This window comes from Dipodomys spectabilis, unplaced genomic scaffold, assembly GCF_019054845.1.
Source record: "Dipodomys spectabilis isolate Male_0828 unplaced genomic scaffold, ASM1905484v1 ptg000496l, whole genome shotgun sequence".
Taxonomy (NCBI): domain Eukaryota; kingdom Metazoa; phylum Chordata; class Mammalia; order Rodentia; family Heteromyidae; genus Dipodomys; species Dipodomys spectabilis.
Window position 1 is genome coordinate 764,416 of NW_024871173.1, and position 13,601 is coordinate 778,016.

Consider the following 13,601-nt stretch of genomic DNA (forward strand, 5'->3'; position numbering starts at 1 on the left):
GCCCTGCCTTTGTTGCTATTTTGGAGATGTGGTCTTAGGAACATTTTTGCCAGTCCTGGAACTTGAACTCAGGGCATGGGCACTGTCCCTGAACTGCTTTTGCTAAAGGCCTGCATTCTACCACTTGATCCAGTGTTACTGAGGAGTAGAACCCGTGGATTCATGTATACTAGGCAAGCAGTATTCTACTAAGCCACATTCCTAGCCCTGCTCTCCTTGTCAGTAATAGGGCGTGAACTGTGGGTTTGGACACCATCTCTGAGCTTTTTTCTGGGGAGGGGGGTGACATTTTTGCCTTTCTAAATCTTGCTTATAGAGTGGTTACTCTAAAGGTGATACATGTCCCTGAGCTCTTTTGCTGAAGGTTAGTGCTCTACCACTTGTGCCACAACTCTAACTTTCAGCTTTTTGTGTCTATTTAGAGGTGTCTCGTGGAGTTTTATTGCCCAGGCTGACTTTGAACCTACATCCTTAGATCTCAGCCTGAGAGCTGGGATTACAGGGATGTGACAACAGTACCTGGCCCATTTTACAAATTCTAATACGTGAAGTTGGAAGCTTTAACGCATTCTTGTTGATATCCTTTCCTGAAAAATAACCCTCAATTTGTGACAATGTACTCCCTTGGGGTTTTTGGTTTTTCCATCAACTGACCTGTGAGACTCTTATCTCCAGTAAACCACTCAGAAAACTGGAAGTAGCACTGTGGTAGAATGCTAGCCTTGAGCTGACAAACTGAGAGATAGTGTCCAGGCCCAGAGTTCAAGCCCCAGGACTGACCAAAAAATAAACTGACCTGGGGAAAAATACAAGGTAGGTTTTTCTCCCGTATTAATTTTTTGATATACAGAACCTGGAGACTTCTTTACAACATTCAATTTACTGTAGTGAATTATGTGGCAACCCAAACAGATCACACAATGGCTCAACGGAGTATTTATTTCTCACCGTTTGGGGATTTAAGTGGTTAGATCTCCTGACCGCTGCCCTTCTCCGACATAGCTCCAAGGCCACCCTGATGTCGTCAGTAAACCAGTAATTCAGAGGACAGGAGACTTTGTTCCTTGGCCATCACTCATGTCTGTATTGTACTACACAGCCCAGTTACATGGTTATGCCTGCAAGAAGGCTAAAAAAATCTAAGCATATACATACATGAAGAGGGAATGGCTTTTGAAAAACATTTTTCCAGTAGTCTGGGTATTAAGCTTGGGGCCTGGACACTTTCCCTTTGAGCTTTTTTGCACATGGATAATATTGTGTCACTTGAGCCACAGCTCTACTTCCAGCTTTTTGGTGATTAATTTGAGATTAAAGAGTCATAGACTTTCCTGCCCAGGCTGGCTTTGAACTGTGGTTCTCAGATCTCAGCCTAAGTAGCTAGGATTACAGGTGTGAGCCACCAGCGCCTGGCCCTACCATGCAGACCTTTCCCTGTATGAATTTTTTGATGCCTGCTGAGGTGTGACTTCTGGCAAAAGGCTCTTCCACACTTAAAACATTCATAGGGCTTTTCCCCTGTGTGAGTTCTATGATGTTTAGTGAGGGCTGACTTCAGGCAAAATGTTTTCCCACAGTCATTACACTCATAGGGTTTCTCGCCTGTGTGAATTCTTTGATGTATAGTGAGATCTGACTTATGGCAGAATGTTCTCTTGCAGTATTTACATCCATGTGGCTTTTCACCAGTGTGAGTTCTCTGATGTGAGCTGAGGTTTGATTTAACACAAAAGGACTTTCCACATTCATTACACTCATAAGGTTTCTCCCCAGTGTGAATTCTCACATGTTTGGTGAGCTCTAACTTCTGGTAGAAAGCTTTCCCACATTCTGTACATGCATAAGGTTTCTCCCCTGTGTGAATGCTCTCGTGCCGCCTGAGGTTTGCCTTCTGGCAAAAGGTTTTTCCACATTCCTTACACACAAAGGGTTTTTCCCCTGTGTGGGTTCTGAGATGCATTGTGAGATTTGACTTCATGCAGAAAGTTTTCCCACACTCATTACATTCATAGGGTTTTTCTTTGGTATGAATTCTCTGATGTGTAGTGAGGCCTGACTTCTGACAGAAGGCTTTCTTACATTCCTGACATTCATAGGGTTTCTCTCCTGTATGAATCCTGCTATGTGTACTAAGGGCTGACTTTTGGTAAAAGCACTTTCCACATTCATAGCATTGGTAAGGTCTATCCCCTGTGTGGATTTTTTGATGCGTAATAAGGCTTGACTTTTGAGAGAAGGATTTTTCACATTCATTACATGCATAGGGCTTCTCTCCTGTATGTGTTCTCTGATGAACTGTGAGGACTGATTTCCTGTAGAAGGATTTCTTGCATTCATTACATTTATAGGGTTCTTTTCCTGTGTGCATTTTTTGATGTTTAGTAAGGTTAGATATTTTAAAGAAAGCTTTCCCACATAATTTACATTCAAAGTTTTTCTTCCCGTCCTGTGTATTTCCTTGAGCAACGGCTGACTCATAGGCACTGTACGTACAGATCTCCACATTAACCCTCTTGTGTGATGGTAACAGTACCTCTGAGTTGAAGTTTTTCCCTTGTCCACTACATTCAAAATGCTCTTCTCCAGTGGGACTCTTGTGATTTTGCTTAAGAAGTGCACAGTATGTGAGAGCTTTCCCAGTTATACTACAATCTTCAGATTTCCCTCCAGTACAGGTCTCTTTGAGCATGTTAGAGAGAAGCATGTTTTCATGTATGTTGTTAAACTCCTGAGGGATCTTCCTTGAATAGTTTCCATTATTTATAAGCACATTTGAAAATTGTTTTAAGCTTAAGTTAAGTGTTTTTCCTCCTTTAGCTCTTTCCCCATTTGATATGTTGGTGTTGCTAGGAACTTGCCACAAATGTCTATTGTGACTTTCTTGGTTTTTCTCTATTAGGTCTTCAAATCTCTGGATCTCTGAAATGAGAAAGAAAAGAAAAACAAAACAAATCCATGAAGCATTTCAACAGAATGTTCATGTAAAGGTAAAGTTTCTTCCTACCACTGTGACATAAGGTTTGAAAATCACAAGTATTGAACTGTATGGCTCTTCTTTTCTATTTTTATTTTTTGCCAGTCCTGGGGCTTGAACAGAGGGCCTGGGCACTGCTCCTGAGCTTCTTTTGCTCAAGCTACAGTACCATTTCTGGCCTTTTCTGTTTATGTGGTAGAGGAATCAAACCCAGGGCTTTATGTATGCAGTCTATCACTAAGCCATATTCCTAGCCTGATAGGACTCTTCTTATTGACTTTATAACAAAATAATTACACAATAATTATAAATGTAGTTACATTATAACATAATAAATTACATGCATTTTTCAAGCTTGTTTAGTTTTTTTACTTTTAGTTCAAAGCCAGCTTAGATAGTAAAGTCCGTGAGACTCTGCTCTCCAATAAAAACCACTAGAAACCCGGAAATGGCGCTGTGGCTCAAGAGGTAGAGCAGTTGCCTTGAGCTGAAGAGTGCAGGCCAGTACCCAGGCCCAGAGTTCAAGCCCCATGACCGACAAAAAAAAAATTGGTTCCCATGGATAATGACCCAGATTATTCTGGTTTTCTCCCATGTTTGAAACCTCTTTCCATGTTCCTGTCCTGGATCCTCCTCATGATTTATGATGTTGTGACGTATAGATTTCACTCTTGGACTTCTCTCATCTCCTTATCAACTGTAGATGACCTCCTCTACAAATACGATTCTAAATAACAAATTTGTATCACTGACAGTAAACCCATGACCTCTTGACTCCTGCAGAGGCTATTTACCAGTGAACTACATTAGATCAAATACAGCTAGGCCAAAGTAAATAATAATCCCCTAAAACTGTCTTGTCTGACCATCCTTCCTAAATTATCACTTCTCATTTCTTTCCCCACTAATTACAAATGCTGATTTCAGTTCTAACCCAACCACTTGTGATGGTTAATTTTGACTGTCAACTTGATTTGAGAGAAAACCCTCGGTGTCTAAGGGCATTTCCAGAAAGAAGGCTTGCCTGAATGTTAGTGGCACTAAAGGTAAGGCCTGGAAGAAATGAAAGGATGGGGAATGGCAGCTAGTGCAAGCCTCCTTTTTCTTTCTGCTTCCTGGCTGTCCCAAGGTAAACTGCTTCTTCTCGGCCACCTCCTTTCTGCCATGACTGGAATCTTTAAGTTATTAATTTTTAGGTTATCTTGTCACAGGCATGGGAAATCTACTTTACATACTCATCAGAATGTAAGCTCCATAAAAAAGGACATTATTTTTATCATTGCTGTTGTAAATACAGCTATAATGTGGCTTAGTGGTAGATAGAGTGCTTACCCAGCATGCATGAAGCCCTGGGTTTGATTCCTCAGTAAACAGAAAAACCATGTAAACAGAAAAAGCCAGAAATGGTGCTGTGGTTCAAGTGTTCAAGTGCTAGCCTCGAGCAAACGAAGCTCAGGAACAGTACCCAGGCCCTGAGTTCAAGCCCCAGGACTGGCTAAATAAATAAATAAATCAGGTCTATAAATGTCTAAAAAATTGGCATATGCAAATGTAGAAAATGAGAGCAACAGAAAAGTGTATAGCAAAGAAAACCATCTAAGGTAGAAGGTAGGGATAGATATTAAATATTGGGATAAATATAACAAAATGTTAAGCAAAATAAAAGGTGGAGATATATCAGTCAAGAACCCTCAGTGGATACTATACAAATGGACCTTTACAGATCAGTGGTAGCAACATCTGCTCAGCTTTCCTGGTCCCTGGCTCCCTGCCTGGGCAGGGAGCAGACTGACCTGAGCAGCTCTGGTTTGGAGGTCCATTAACCATCCATGGCTCTGCTCCTTGCTCCAATTTGAAAATCACGGCAGGTTTGGTCATGAAATGCCCTGTAAATGAGATATAATATAGGGTTTTGCCAAACTATTAATTCTAATCTTGTGAAGAATGCTAACAACTCACCTTGAGGAAGTATTTAGTGCAGGGGTCATTTGAACCTTTTGTTAGAGAGGGTGACACATTCCATTGTCTGGAATTCTACACCAAAAAAGCACTTACCATTACAAATGGTAAGCTGGTTCACCAACAAAGAAAATGCTGCTTCTGGGAGTTATTGGCAATTTTACTCACCCAAGGACGCAAGGCTACTGTAGGTCTCCAGCATCACGTCCCTGTACAAGGCCCGCTGAGCACTGCTCAGGTCCTGCCACTCTTCCCAGCTGAAGTCCACAGACACGTCCTCAAATGACACCAATTCCTGTAGTGGCACATTACTACTCAACCCAAGTCACCACATTTGGTCACAAGAACAACCTGGGAGTACACTGGTGTGTGTGTATGTCTTACACAGGAGCCGGTTCTTTACTCCACATTAACAGGAGAAAAGAAAATCACAGAATACTCAGTTCTGTGTGTGTGTGCACACATGCATGAACGTGTGCACTAGTACTACAGCTTGAACTCAGGGCTGTGTCTCAGCTTTTTTCTCAAGACTGTTTTCTACCATTAGAGCTTCTCTCCACTTCCAGTTTTTTACTGGTTAGTTGGCGATAAGGCTTTCATAGTTGTCTGCCTGAGCTGGCTTCAGATCAAAACAGTAAACTGCTGCTTCTCTGTCACTTCCTTTCTGCCATAATAGACTAAGACTTCTGAACCCATGACTAGAATCAATCTTTGTTTCTTTCTTTTTTTTTTGGTCATGGGGCTGGGCCTGGGCCCTGATCCTGAGCTCTTCAGCTCAAGGCTGATCGCGACTTTCACCGTGACCCTCAGATCTCAGCCTCCTGAGCAGCTAGGATTACAGGCCTGAGCCACTGGCGTCCAGCTAATCTTTCCAAAGTTGTTTATCTGTAGAGGAGGCTGAGTTAGTGAAACAGAGGAAGGACTGGTCAAGTGGTCACTGATGGCTCACACTTGTAATACTAACTACTCAGGAGTCTGAGTGAGGATCATGGTTTAAAGCCAGCAGGAAAGTCAATGAGACTTATTTCCAATTAACAACCAGAAAACCAGACGTGGAGCTGTGGCTTAAAATGGTAGAATGCTAGGCTTGAGCAAAAGAGCCCAAGGAGAGCAACTAGGCCCTGAGTTCAAGTCCTGTGACCAACAAAAGAAAAAAAGAAAAGACCATGAAAGTTGCAGTAGATAATTGCAGTGAAGGTAGCAATGAGAGAGCAGCTAACGAATGCTGGAGAGGGCCAGGCTGAGAAAGAGGGGGGAGAGGTGGTGACAGAGACAACAAGGGATAGCAGTAGTAGGAAGCCTGGTGACAGCAGAGAGCTGAGGCTAGAGACAGAAACCAGAAGAGCCAGAGATGCCTAACTGCTGTGCTGACTGTCCAGAGCTCAAGGAGCCTCTTTTCTCAACCACTTAGCACCGCAGCTATAACAGATCCTAAAATAGTTGTCTACCTGGGCAGACAATAAGACCCTACCTCAAAATAACTAGCACATGCACAAAACAAAGGGGCTGGAGGCCTGGGTCAGAGCTGAGTTTTCAAGTGGAAGAGTGCTAGCCTTGAGCACAAAGAGGCTCAGGGACAGCACCCAGGCCCTGAGTTCAAGCCCCACCACTGACCTCCCCCCCTCAAAAATAAAAAAAAATTAAAAAAAAGATCTGAAATCTTAGAACTGCAATAAGACACTTGAGTGCATTATAGTCCAAAAAAGCTGTAATGTTTTGCCAAAAAACACAATGTTCACTGGTGCTGGTGGCTCACGCCTGTGATCTTAGCTACTCAGGAGGCTGAGATCTGAGGACCTCGGTTCAAAGCGAGCCTGGGCAGGAAAATCCATGAGACTTATCTCCAATAAATAGCCAGAAAACTGGAAGGGGTGCTGTGGTTCAAGTGGCAGAGCACTACCCTTGAGCTGAAGAGCTGAGGGACAGCACCCAGGCCCAGAGTTCAAGCCCCATCATGTCAAAAATTAAAAAAAGGTCTCACAGACTTCCTGTCTGGGCTGGCTTTGAATTGTGATCCTCCTCCAACTTCAGTTGCTAGGATTACAGGCATGAACCACCAGTACCTGGCTATTTCTACATTTTCATTTTAAGTTATAGACCTCATAAAACACTTAAAATACAGTACAAAACAAAATGAAAAACGACTCACCAGAGACATACTCATATTTTGGTGCTCTCGGAGCCAGATCTCTGTGGAAACTGGGAGAAATGTGAGTGACGTGGACTCAGAACTGGGGATACTCGATGTTCACTTTCCCACTCAAATTTTTCTGTGCATGAGCTAGGAAACACAAAAAGGAGAACTGAAAAGAAAAAGCTTTTCTGTAGAATAGTCCTTCACACTTCAACAGGGCAATAAATATTTGGCTGAAAACATACAATATACATCATGATAATAATACAACATACAACTTAATTAGGGATTAACAACATGATTATCTACTGACTTAGCAACAATTATATTAGCTAAAAATATAATTTAACTGGGAGAGTGCAAGGGAAGGAGTGACTTTTGTAACCATAAACTCTCTGCTCTGTACATCACCTTTATAAAAGGTAAAAAATATTTAAAAATAATTAAAAATTCAAATATGTATATCATTTAAACTAAATAGGAGTATTTGTTTTTGTCAGCCATGGGACTTGAACTCTGGGCCTGTGCACTGTCCCTGATCTCTTCAGCTCAAGACTAGTGTTCTAGCACTTGAGCCACAGTGCCACTTCTGGTTTTCTGGTGGTTAACTGGAGAGTCTCACGGACTTTCCTGTCTGGGCTGGCTTAGAACTGCAATCCTAAGATCTCAGCCTCCTGAGTAGCTAGGATTATAGGTGTGAGCCACCAGGGTCCAGCTAGAACATTTTATTATTAATAAAATTACTATTATAGCCATGCTCAGGCAGCTCACGCCTGTCATCCTAGCTATGCAGGAGGCTGAGATCTGAGGATTTTGGTTCAAAGCCAGCCCAGGCAGACATATCCAAAAAGTTATTTCTGGGGCTGAGAAGGTGGCTCAGTGGTAGAGTGCTTGCCTTGCATGAATGAGGCCCTGGGTTCGATTCCTCAGCACCACATAAGCAGAAAAAGCCAGAAGTGGCACTGTAGCTCAAGTGGTAGAGCGCTAGCCTTGAGCTGAAGAGCTGAGGGACAGCGCCCAGACCCAGAGTTCAGGACCCATGACTGGCAAAAAATAAATTAAAAAAAAAATTTTAAAAACCCAAAAAGTTATTTCCAATTACCCAGAAAAATGCTGCACGTGTAGATTTGGCTTGAGTGGTAGAGTGCCGGACTTGAGCATAAAAAGCTAAGGAAGAGCCAGGCTCCAGTGGCTCACACCTGTAATCTCAGCTACTCTCATGAGGTTGAGATCTGAGGACTGCAGTTCAAAGCCAGCCCAGGCAGGAAAGTCCATGAGACTCTTACCTCCAATAAATTGAAAATAGAGAAGGGCTGGGAAGGTGGCTCAGTGGTAGAGCGCTTGCCTTGCATGCCTGAGGCCCTGGGTTCGATTCTTCAGCACCACATAAGCAGAAAAAAAAATCCGGAAGTGGTGCTGTGGCTCAAGTGGTAGAGCGCTAGCCTTGAGCTGAAGAGCTGAGGGACAGCGCCCAGGCCCAGAGTTTAGGCCCCACAACTGGACCCCCACCCAAATTGACAATAGAGAAGAGTGAGAGGAAAAGGAAGGAAGGAAGGAAGGACTGGGCTTTGCCATTGGCAAATGGAAAAACGGTTCATGAGGTACAAATATAGATTCCCCATTGTTGCTTGCCCACTAGGCATGGTCATATTGTGAAAAGGATTGAGGCTATTCTGAGGGAACTTGAGACTTACTCAAAAAAGTACCACTGGCTCACACCTGTAATCCTAGCTACTTGGGAGGCCTGAGAACTGAGATCTCCAGAGATCTTTGAATTACTGTTTGAAACCAGCCTTGGAAGGGACTATTAGACTTGGGGGGGGGGGGGGTCCGTCATGGGCCTGAACTCTGGGCCTGGGCACTGTCCCTCAGCTCTTTAGCTAAAGGCTAGCACTCTAACACTTGAGCCACAGCGCCACTTCCAGCTTTTTATTTTTCCCCCTGCTTATGTGGTGCTGAGGAATCGAACCCAGGGCCTTATGCATGCAAGGCAAGCGCTCTACCACTGAGCCACCTTCCCAGCCCTCTATTAAACTTTTATCTCTAATTAACTACCAAAAAGCCAGAAGAGAAGCTAGTCTTAAGTGAAAAGGCTCAAGGGCAGCACCCTGGCCCTGAAGTCAAGCACCACCAGTGCTGACAACAAAAAAGCACAAATCTCTAAACTCTGGAGTGAACCACCTGTCAAAAGACTAAAGCCTCATCTGTGATCCAAGCAACTCTAGCTCAAGACCTATCCCCACAAGATGCAGATCCACACAGAATAGAAAGGAAAAAAAAGCTGGTTTACTTGAGTTGAGAAATTATTTTTGTCTTTTTTTTTTTTTTTTTTTGGGGGGGGGGGGTCCCGTCATTGGCCTGAACTCTGGGCCTGGGCACTGTCCCTCAACTCTTCAGCTCAAGGCTAGCACTGTACCACTTGAGCCACAACTCCGCTTCTGGATTTTTTCTTTTTGCTTATGTGGTGTTGAGGAATCGAACCCAGGGCCTCACGCATGCAAGGCAAGCGCTCTACCACTGAGCCACCTTCCCAGCCCTTGTCTTGTTTTTTTTTTTGGTTGGTTGTGGGGCTTGAACTCTGGGCCTACGCCCTATCCCAAATTGGCTTTTTAGCTCTAGGCTAGCCACAGTGCCACTTCCTCTTTTCTGGAGATAATCCTGCCCCAGGTGGCTTTGAACCCCAATCCTCAGATCTCAGTCTCCTGAGTAGCTAGGATGACAGGTGTGAGCCACCGATGTCTGATGAGACATTAAGCTTTTTTTAAAAATTAGGTGCTTACCCAGCAAATGTTCATGCACCTAAGCTCCCAAAAGCTCAACACATACATTCTTAAATAAAATTATATGGGAGGCCAGGAATGGTGGTATATAGACGTGCTAACAGCCATTTTTGCTTCTGTACCTTTGCTTGCTAAAAACTCTGCTAAAACCTTGAGGAGTGGAGTCAAAGAGGCAGAAAACTGAACTGTCCTCATCAAAGTAGGCAAGCACCCCCTGAATGAATTTATTAAAAGGCATGGAGTAACATTAATGCTTAATGTAATAGAAATTAGAAGTTATGATTACTAACTGCTTATTTTTGCTTCTGTACGAATTGCTTTGTGCTAGATGATTTTATGGTTTTTGTATGATTTTAACTGTGACTGGTTTTAGTTACTCAATAGTGGAATGTCAGCCTGGGAGCCTACAGTTGCTTAGTAAAAGACTTCAAGGGAGCCGGGCGCTGGTGGCTCACGCCTGTAATCCTAGCTACTCAGGAGGCTGAGATCTGAGGATCACGGTTCAAAGCCAGCCGGGGCAGGAGAGACCGTGAGACTCTTATATCCAATAAACCACCAGAAAACCGGAAGTGGCACTGTAGCTCAAGTGGTAGAGCGCTCGCCAAGAGCTGAGGGACAACGCCCAGGCCCAGAGTTCAAGCCCCACGACCGACCAAATAAAAAAAAAAAAAAAAAGACTTCAAGGGCTGGAAAGGTAGATCAGTGGTAGAGCGTGGTAGAGCGCTTGCCTTGCATGCCTGAGGCCCTGAGTTCAATTCCTCAGCACCACATAAGCAAAAAGAAAAAACCGGGAAGTGGCACTGTGGCTCAAGTGGTAGAGCACTAGCCTTGAGCTGAAGAGCTGAGGGACAGCACCCAGACCCAGAGTTCAGGTCCCACGACCGGACCCAAAAAAAAAAGACTTCAAAGGGTTTGCAGCCCTGACCAAGGGCGCAAAGTCCTCAGAAGATAGAGCACCAGAACTCCCCTCCCGGAGGTCTGGAAATTATCCCCACAGCTGCAATGCCCCTCCCGGAGATCGGGGCAGTAAAGTCATAGGGAAGAAACATTTATATATAAGATTAACTCCATTTTTATTTAACACTCCATCTCAGTTCTGCAACTTGACTCGTGACCCACGTTAGCCCCAGTGCTAGGAATTTATGACAGAAAGCCATGCACAATTCTTGGAGCCATTAAGGCAGGTGTTAGCCCCCAAGTGGTGTTGCCCCCCCCAGCCACCTAGGACTAAGAGTTTTTGAACAACCGGTTCTTCAGAGCCCAGGGCGAGACATGCCATGCATTCTGTTGGTCCAGGTATGACTCATAACCGTTTTTGGTCAAGCTATGGACCAACTACATTAAAGGTCAACCAATCATATTTGCCAAGCTTAGCTTGCTTTAAATGTTAACCAATCATGTAATTTGTTTGTAGCTGTGTGTGTGTGTCCGGTCGTGGGGCCTGAACTCTGGGCCTGGGCGCTGTCTCTCAGCTCTTCAGCTCAAGGCTAGCACTCTACCACTTGAGCCACAGCGCCACTTCCAGCTTTTTTCTTTTTGCTTTTGTGGTGCTGAAGAATCGAACCCAGGGCCTCAGGCATGCAAGGCAAGCACTCTACCACTGAGCCACCTTCCCAGCCCTCATGTAATTTCTTATGTAAAAGTTCCTTAAGGTTGTTTGTTCAATACTATAAAAACTGCGCTGATTCTAGGCTCAGGGCCTCTTAGTGTCACCGGTTACCATGTGCGCAGAGGACCAAGCTCGAGCTTGCAATAAACGGCTCTTTGTTGCTTACATTGATCGTGGTCTCTGGTGGTCTTCTGGGGGTCCCCGAATTCCGGTATAACAGTACATGCCTGTAACTAAAGGATTGTGAATTTGAATTGAGCCTGAACTATTTCAAAAGACAAAAATATGTGGAGTTTTGAGAAAGCCTTAGAACAGGTCAAATGCAATCGGAGACCTTCACAAACCCATGGAAAAGTTTAAAACTTACAATGTATGTCAACTGGATGGGTTTCTGAGACATGTCAGGCATTAACAGGGGGCATGTGAATAGCAAAAGTCAACTTTTACACTTCAATACCTGGTTTTCATTATTTTATGACATATAAAATCTGTTCATAAAATACACTGTAGGTGGGTGCCGGTGGCTCACGCCTGTCATCCTCGCTAAGCAGGAGGCTGGGACCTGAGGACCGAGGTTCAAAGCCAGCCCGGGCAGGAAAGTCCGTGAGCCTCTGATCTCCAATGAACCACCAGAACACCGAAGTGGCGCTAGGGCTCAAGCTCTCGCCTTGAGCTGAAGAGCTGAGGGACAGCGCCCAGGCCCAGAGTTCAGGCCCCAGGACCGACCAAAGAAAAGAGGGTGTGGACAGCAACTGGAGCCCAGCTAGAGCCGGACCCCGAGGGCTCCACGCAGAAACGGGCGGAGGTCGGGGGCGCGGTCGTCAACGTCCCCTGGGGCCGTGTGGGAGCCTCCGGTCATGAATACCCAGCGCCGGCGGGCCCGCGCGGCCCGTGGCTCCCACTCATCCCGGCAGCAGCCGGCGCCGGCAGCCCGCGCGGGGCTGGAGGAGGCCCGGGCCCGGGGCCTCCATCCGCTCCGCGCCCCGGGCCTGTGTGGGCCGAAGCCCCCGGCGCCGCCGCTCCGCGCCCCGGGCGTGTGTGGGCCGAAGCCCCCGGCGCCGCCGCTCCGCGCCCCGGGCCTGTGTGGGCCGAAGCCCCCGGCGCCGCCGCTCCGCGCCCCGGGCGTGTGTGGGCCGAAGCCCCCGGCGCCGCTCCGCGCCCCGGGCCTGTGTGGGCCGAAGCCCCCGGCGCCGCCGCTCCGCGCCCCGGGCCTGTGTGGGCCGAAGCCCCCGGCGCCGCCGCTCCGCGCCCCGGGCCTGTGTGGGCCGAAGCCCCCGGCGCCGCCGCTCCGCGCCCCGGGCCTGTGTGGGCCGAAGCCCCCGGCGCCGCTCCGCGCCCCGGGCCTGTGTGGGCCGAAGCCCCCGGCGCCGCTCCGCGCCCCGGGCGTGTGTGGGCCGAAGCCCCCGGCGCCGCCGCTCCGCGCCCCGGGCCTGTGTGGGCCGAAGCCCCCGGCGCCGCTCCGCGCCCCGGGCCTGTGTGGGCCGAAGCCCCCGGCGCCGCCGCTCCGCGCCCCGGGCCTGTGTGGGCCGAAGCCCACGCGGACGGCGGCCACGCGTGGACGAGACCTGGGGGTCGGCTGTCAGTGCGCCCGGACCTGGGGCCGGCGGCGGGACAGACCTCGCGGCGCCGCCGCCGCCCGACCCGGGCCGGCAGGTCCGCGGACTCTCCTCCCGGCCCCCTCGCTCACCTTTGGAACGCCGACCGCGGCAGCACAGGCGGGAACAGCCCCCGCTCGTGGGGGACTCCGTGGGCAAGATGGCACGGGGCCGGAACTGCGCACGCGCGCGCGCACTCGCAACGCCAGCCCCGCGGCCTTGAGCGCTGACGTCACGGGCGGGGAAACTACATTTCCCACAAGACGTTGCGTTCCCGCTTAAACCGGGCCAAGTCCGTGCTACCGGAGACCTTGGACGAGGTGGGCGAGGCGGCTAGCACCGTCCCCGCCTGTCCCCACCCCCGGGAACGAGCGCTGGCTGGCGCCTCTTCTTTAACTTCCGAACTACAAGCCCGCGCCGGTGGCTCGCGCCAGGCGGCTGAGGTCTGAGGACCGCGGTTCGAGGCCAGCCCGGGCAGCTTCCTGGGCGCCGTCCTCGAGCCGCGCCCCCGGCTGGCGCCCTGCCACGTGGGCCGCAGCGCCACTTCCGG

General features: G+C 47.8%; 1 protein-coding gene across 4 annotated transcripts; it reads right to left on the minus strand.

Moving 5' to 3' along the window:
• Positions 1–1,351: 1,351 nt before the first annotated feature.
• LOC122098933 (zinc finger protein 883-like) lies at positions 1,352–13,221 on the minus strand. Of its 4 annotated transcripts, none has more exons than XM_042669479.1 (6): positions 13,144–13,221; positions 11,623–11,689; positions 7,083–7,214; positions 5,102–5,228; positions 4,768–4,860; positions 1,352–2,919 (listed from the first exon to the last, which is right to left on the minus strand). In XM_042669479.1, the coding sequence occupies exons 3-6, from the start codon at positions 7,095–7,097 to the stop codon at positions 1,373–1,375; spliced, it is 1,782 nt and encodes a 593-aa protein (XP_042525413.1). In that variant the 5' UTR covers positions 7,098–7,214; positions 11,623–11,689; positions 13,144–13,221; the 3' UTR covers positions 1,352–1,372. The 4 variants fall into 4 exon arrangements, with proteins under 4 accessions (XP_042525413.1, XP_042525414.1, XP_042525415.1 ...); XM_042669480.1 differs by having other exon boundaries at positions 7,083–7,236; XM_042669481.1 differs by lacking the exon at positions 11,623–11,689 and having other exon boundaries at positions 13,144–13,211.
• Positions 13,222–13,601: the final 380 nt, after the last annotated feature.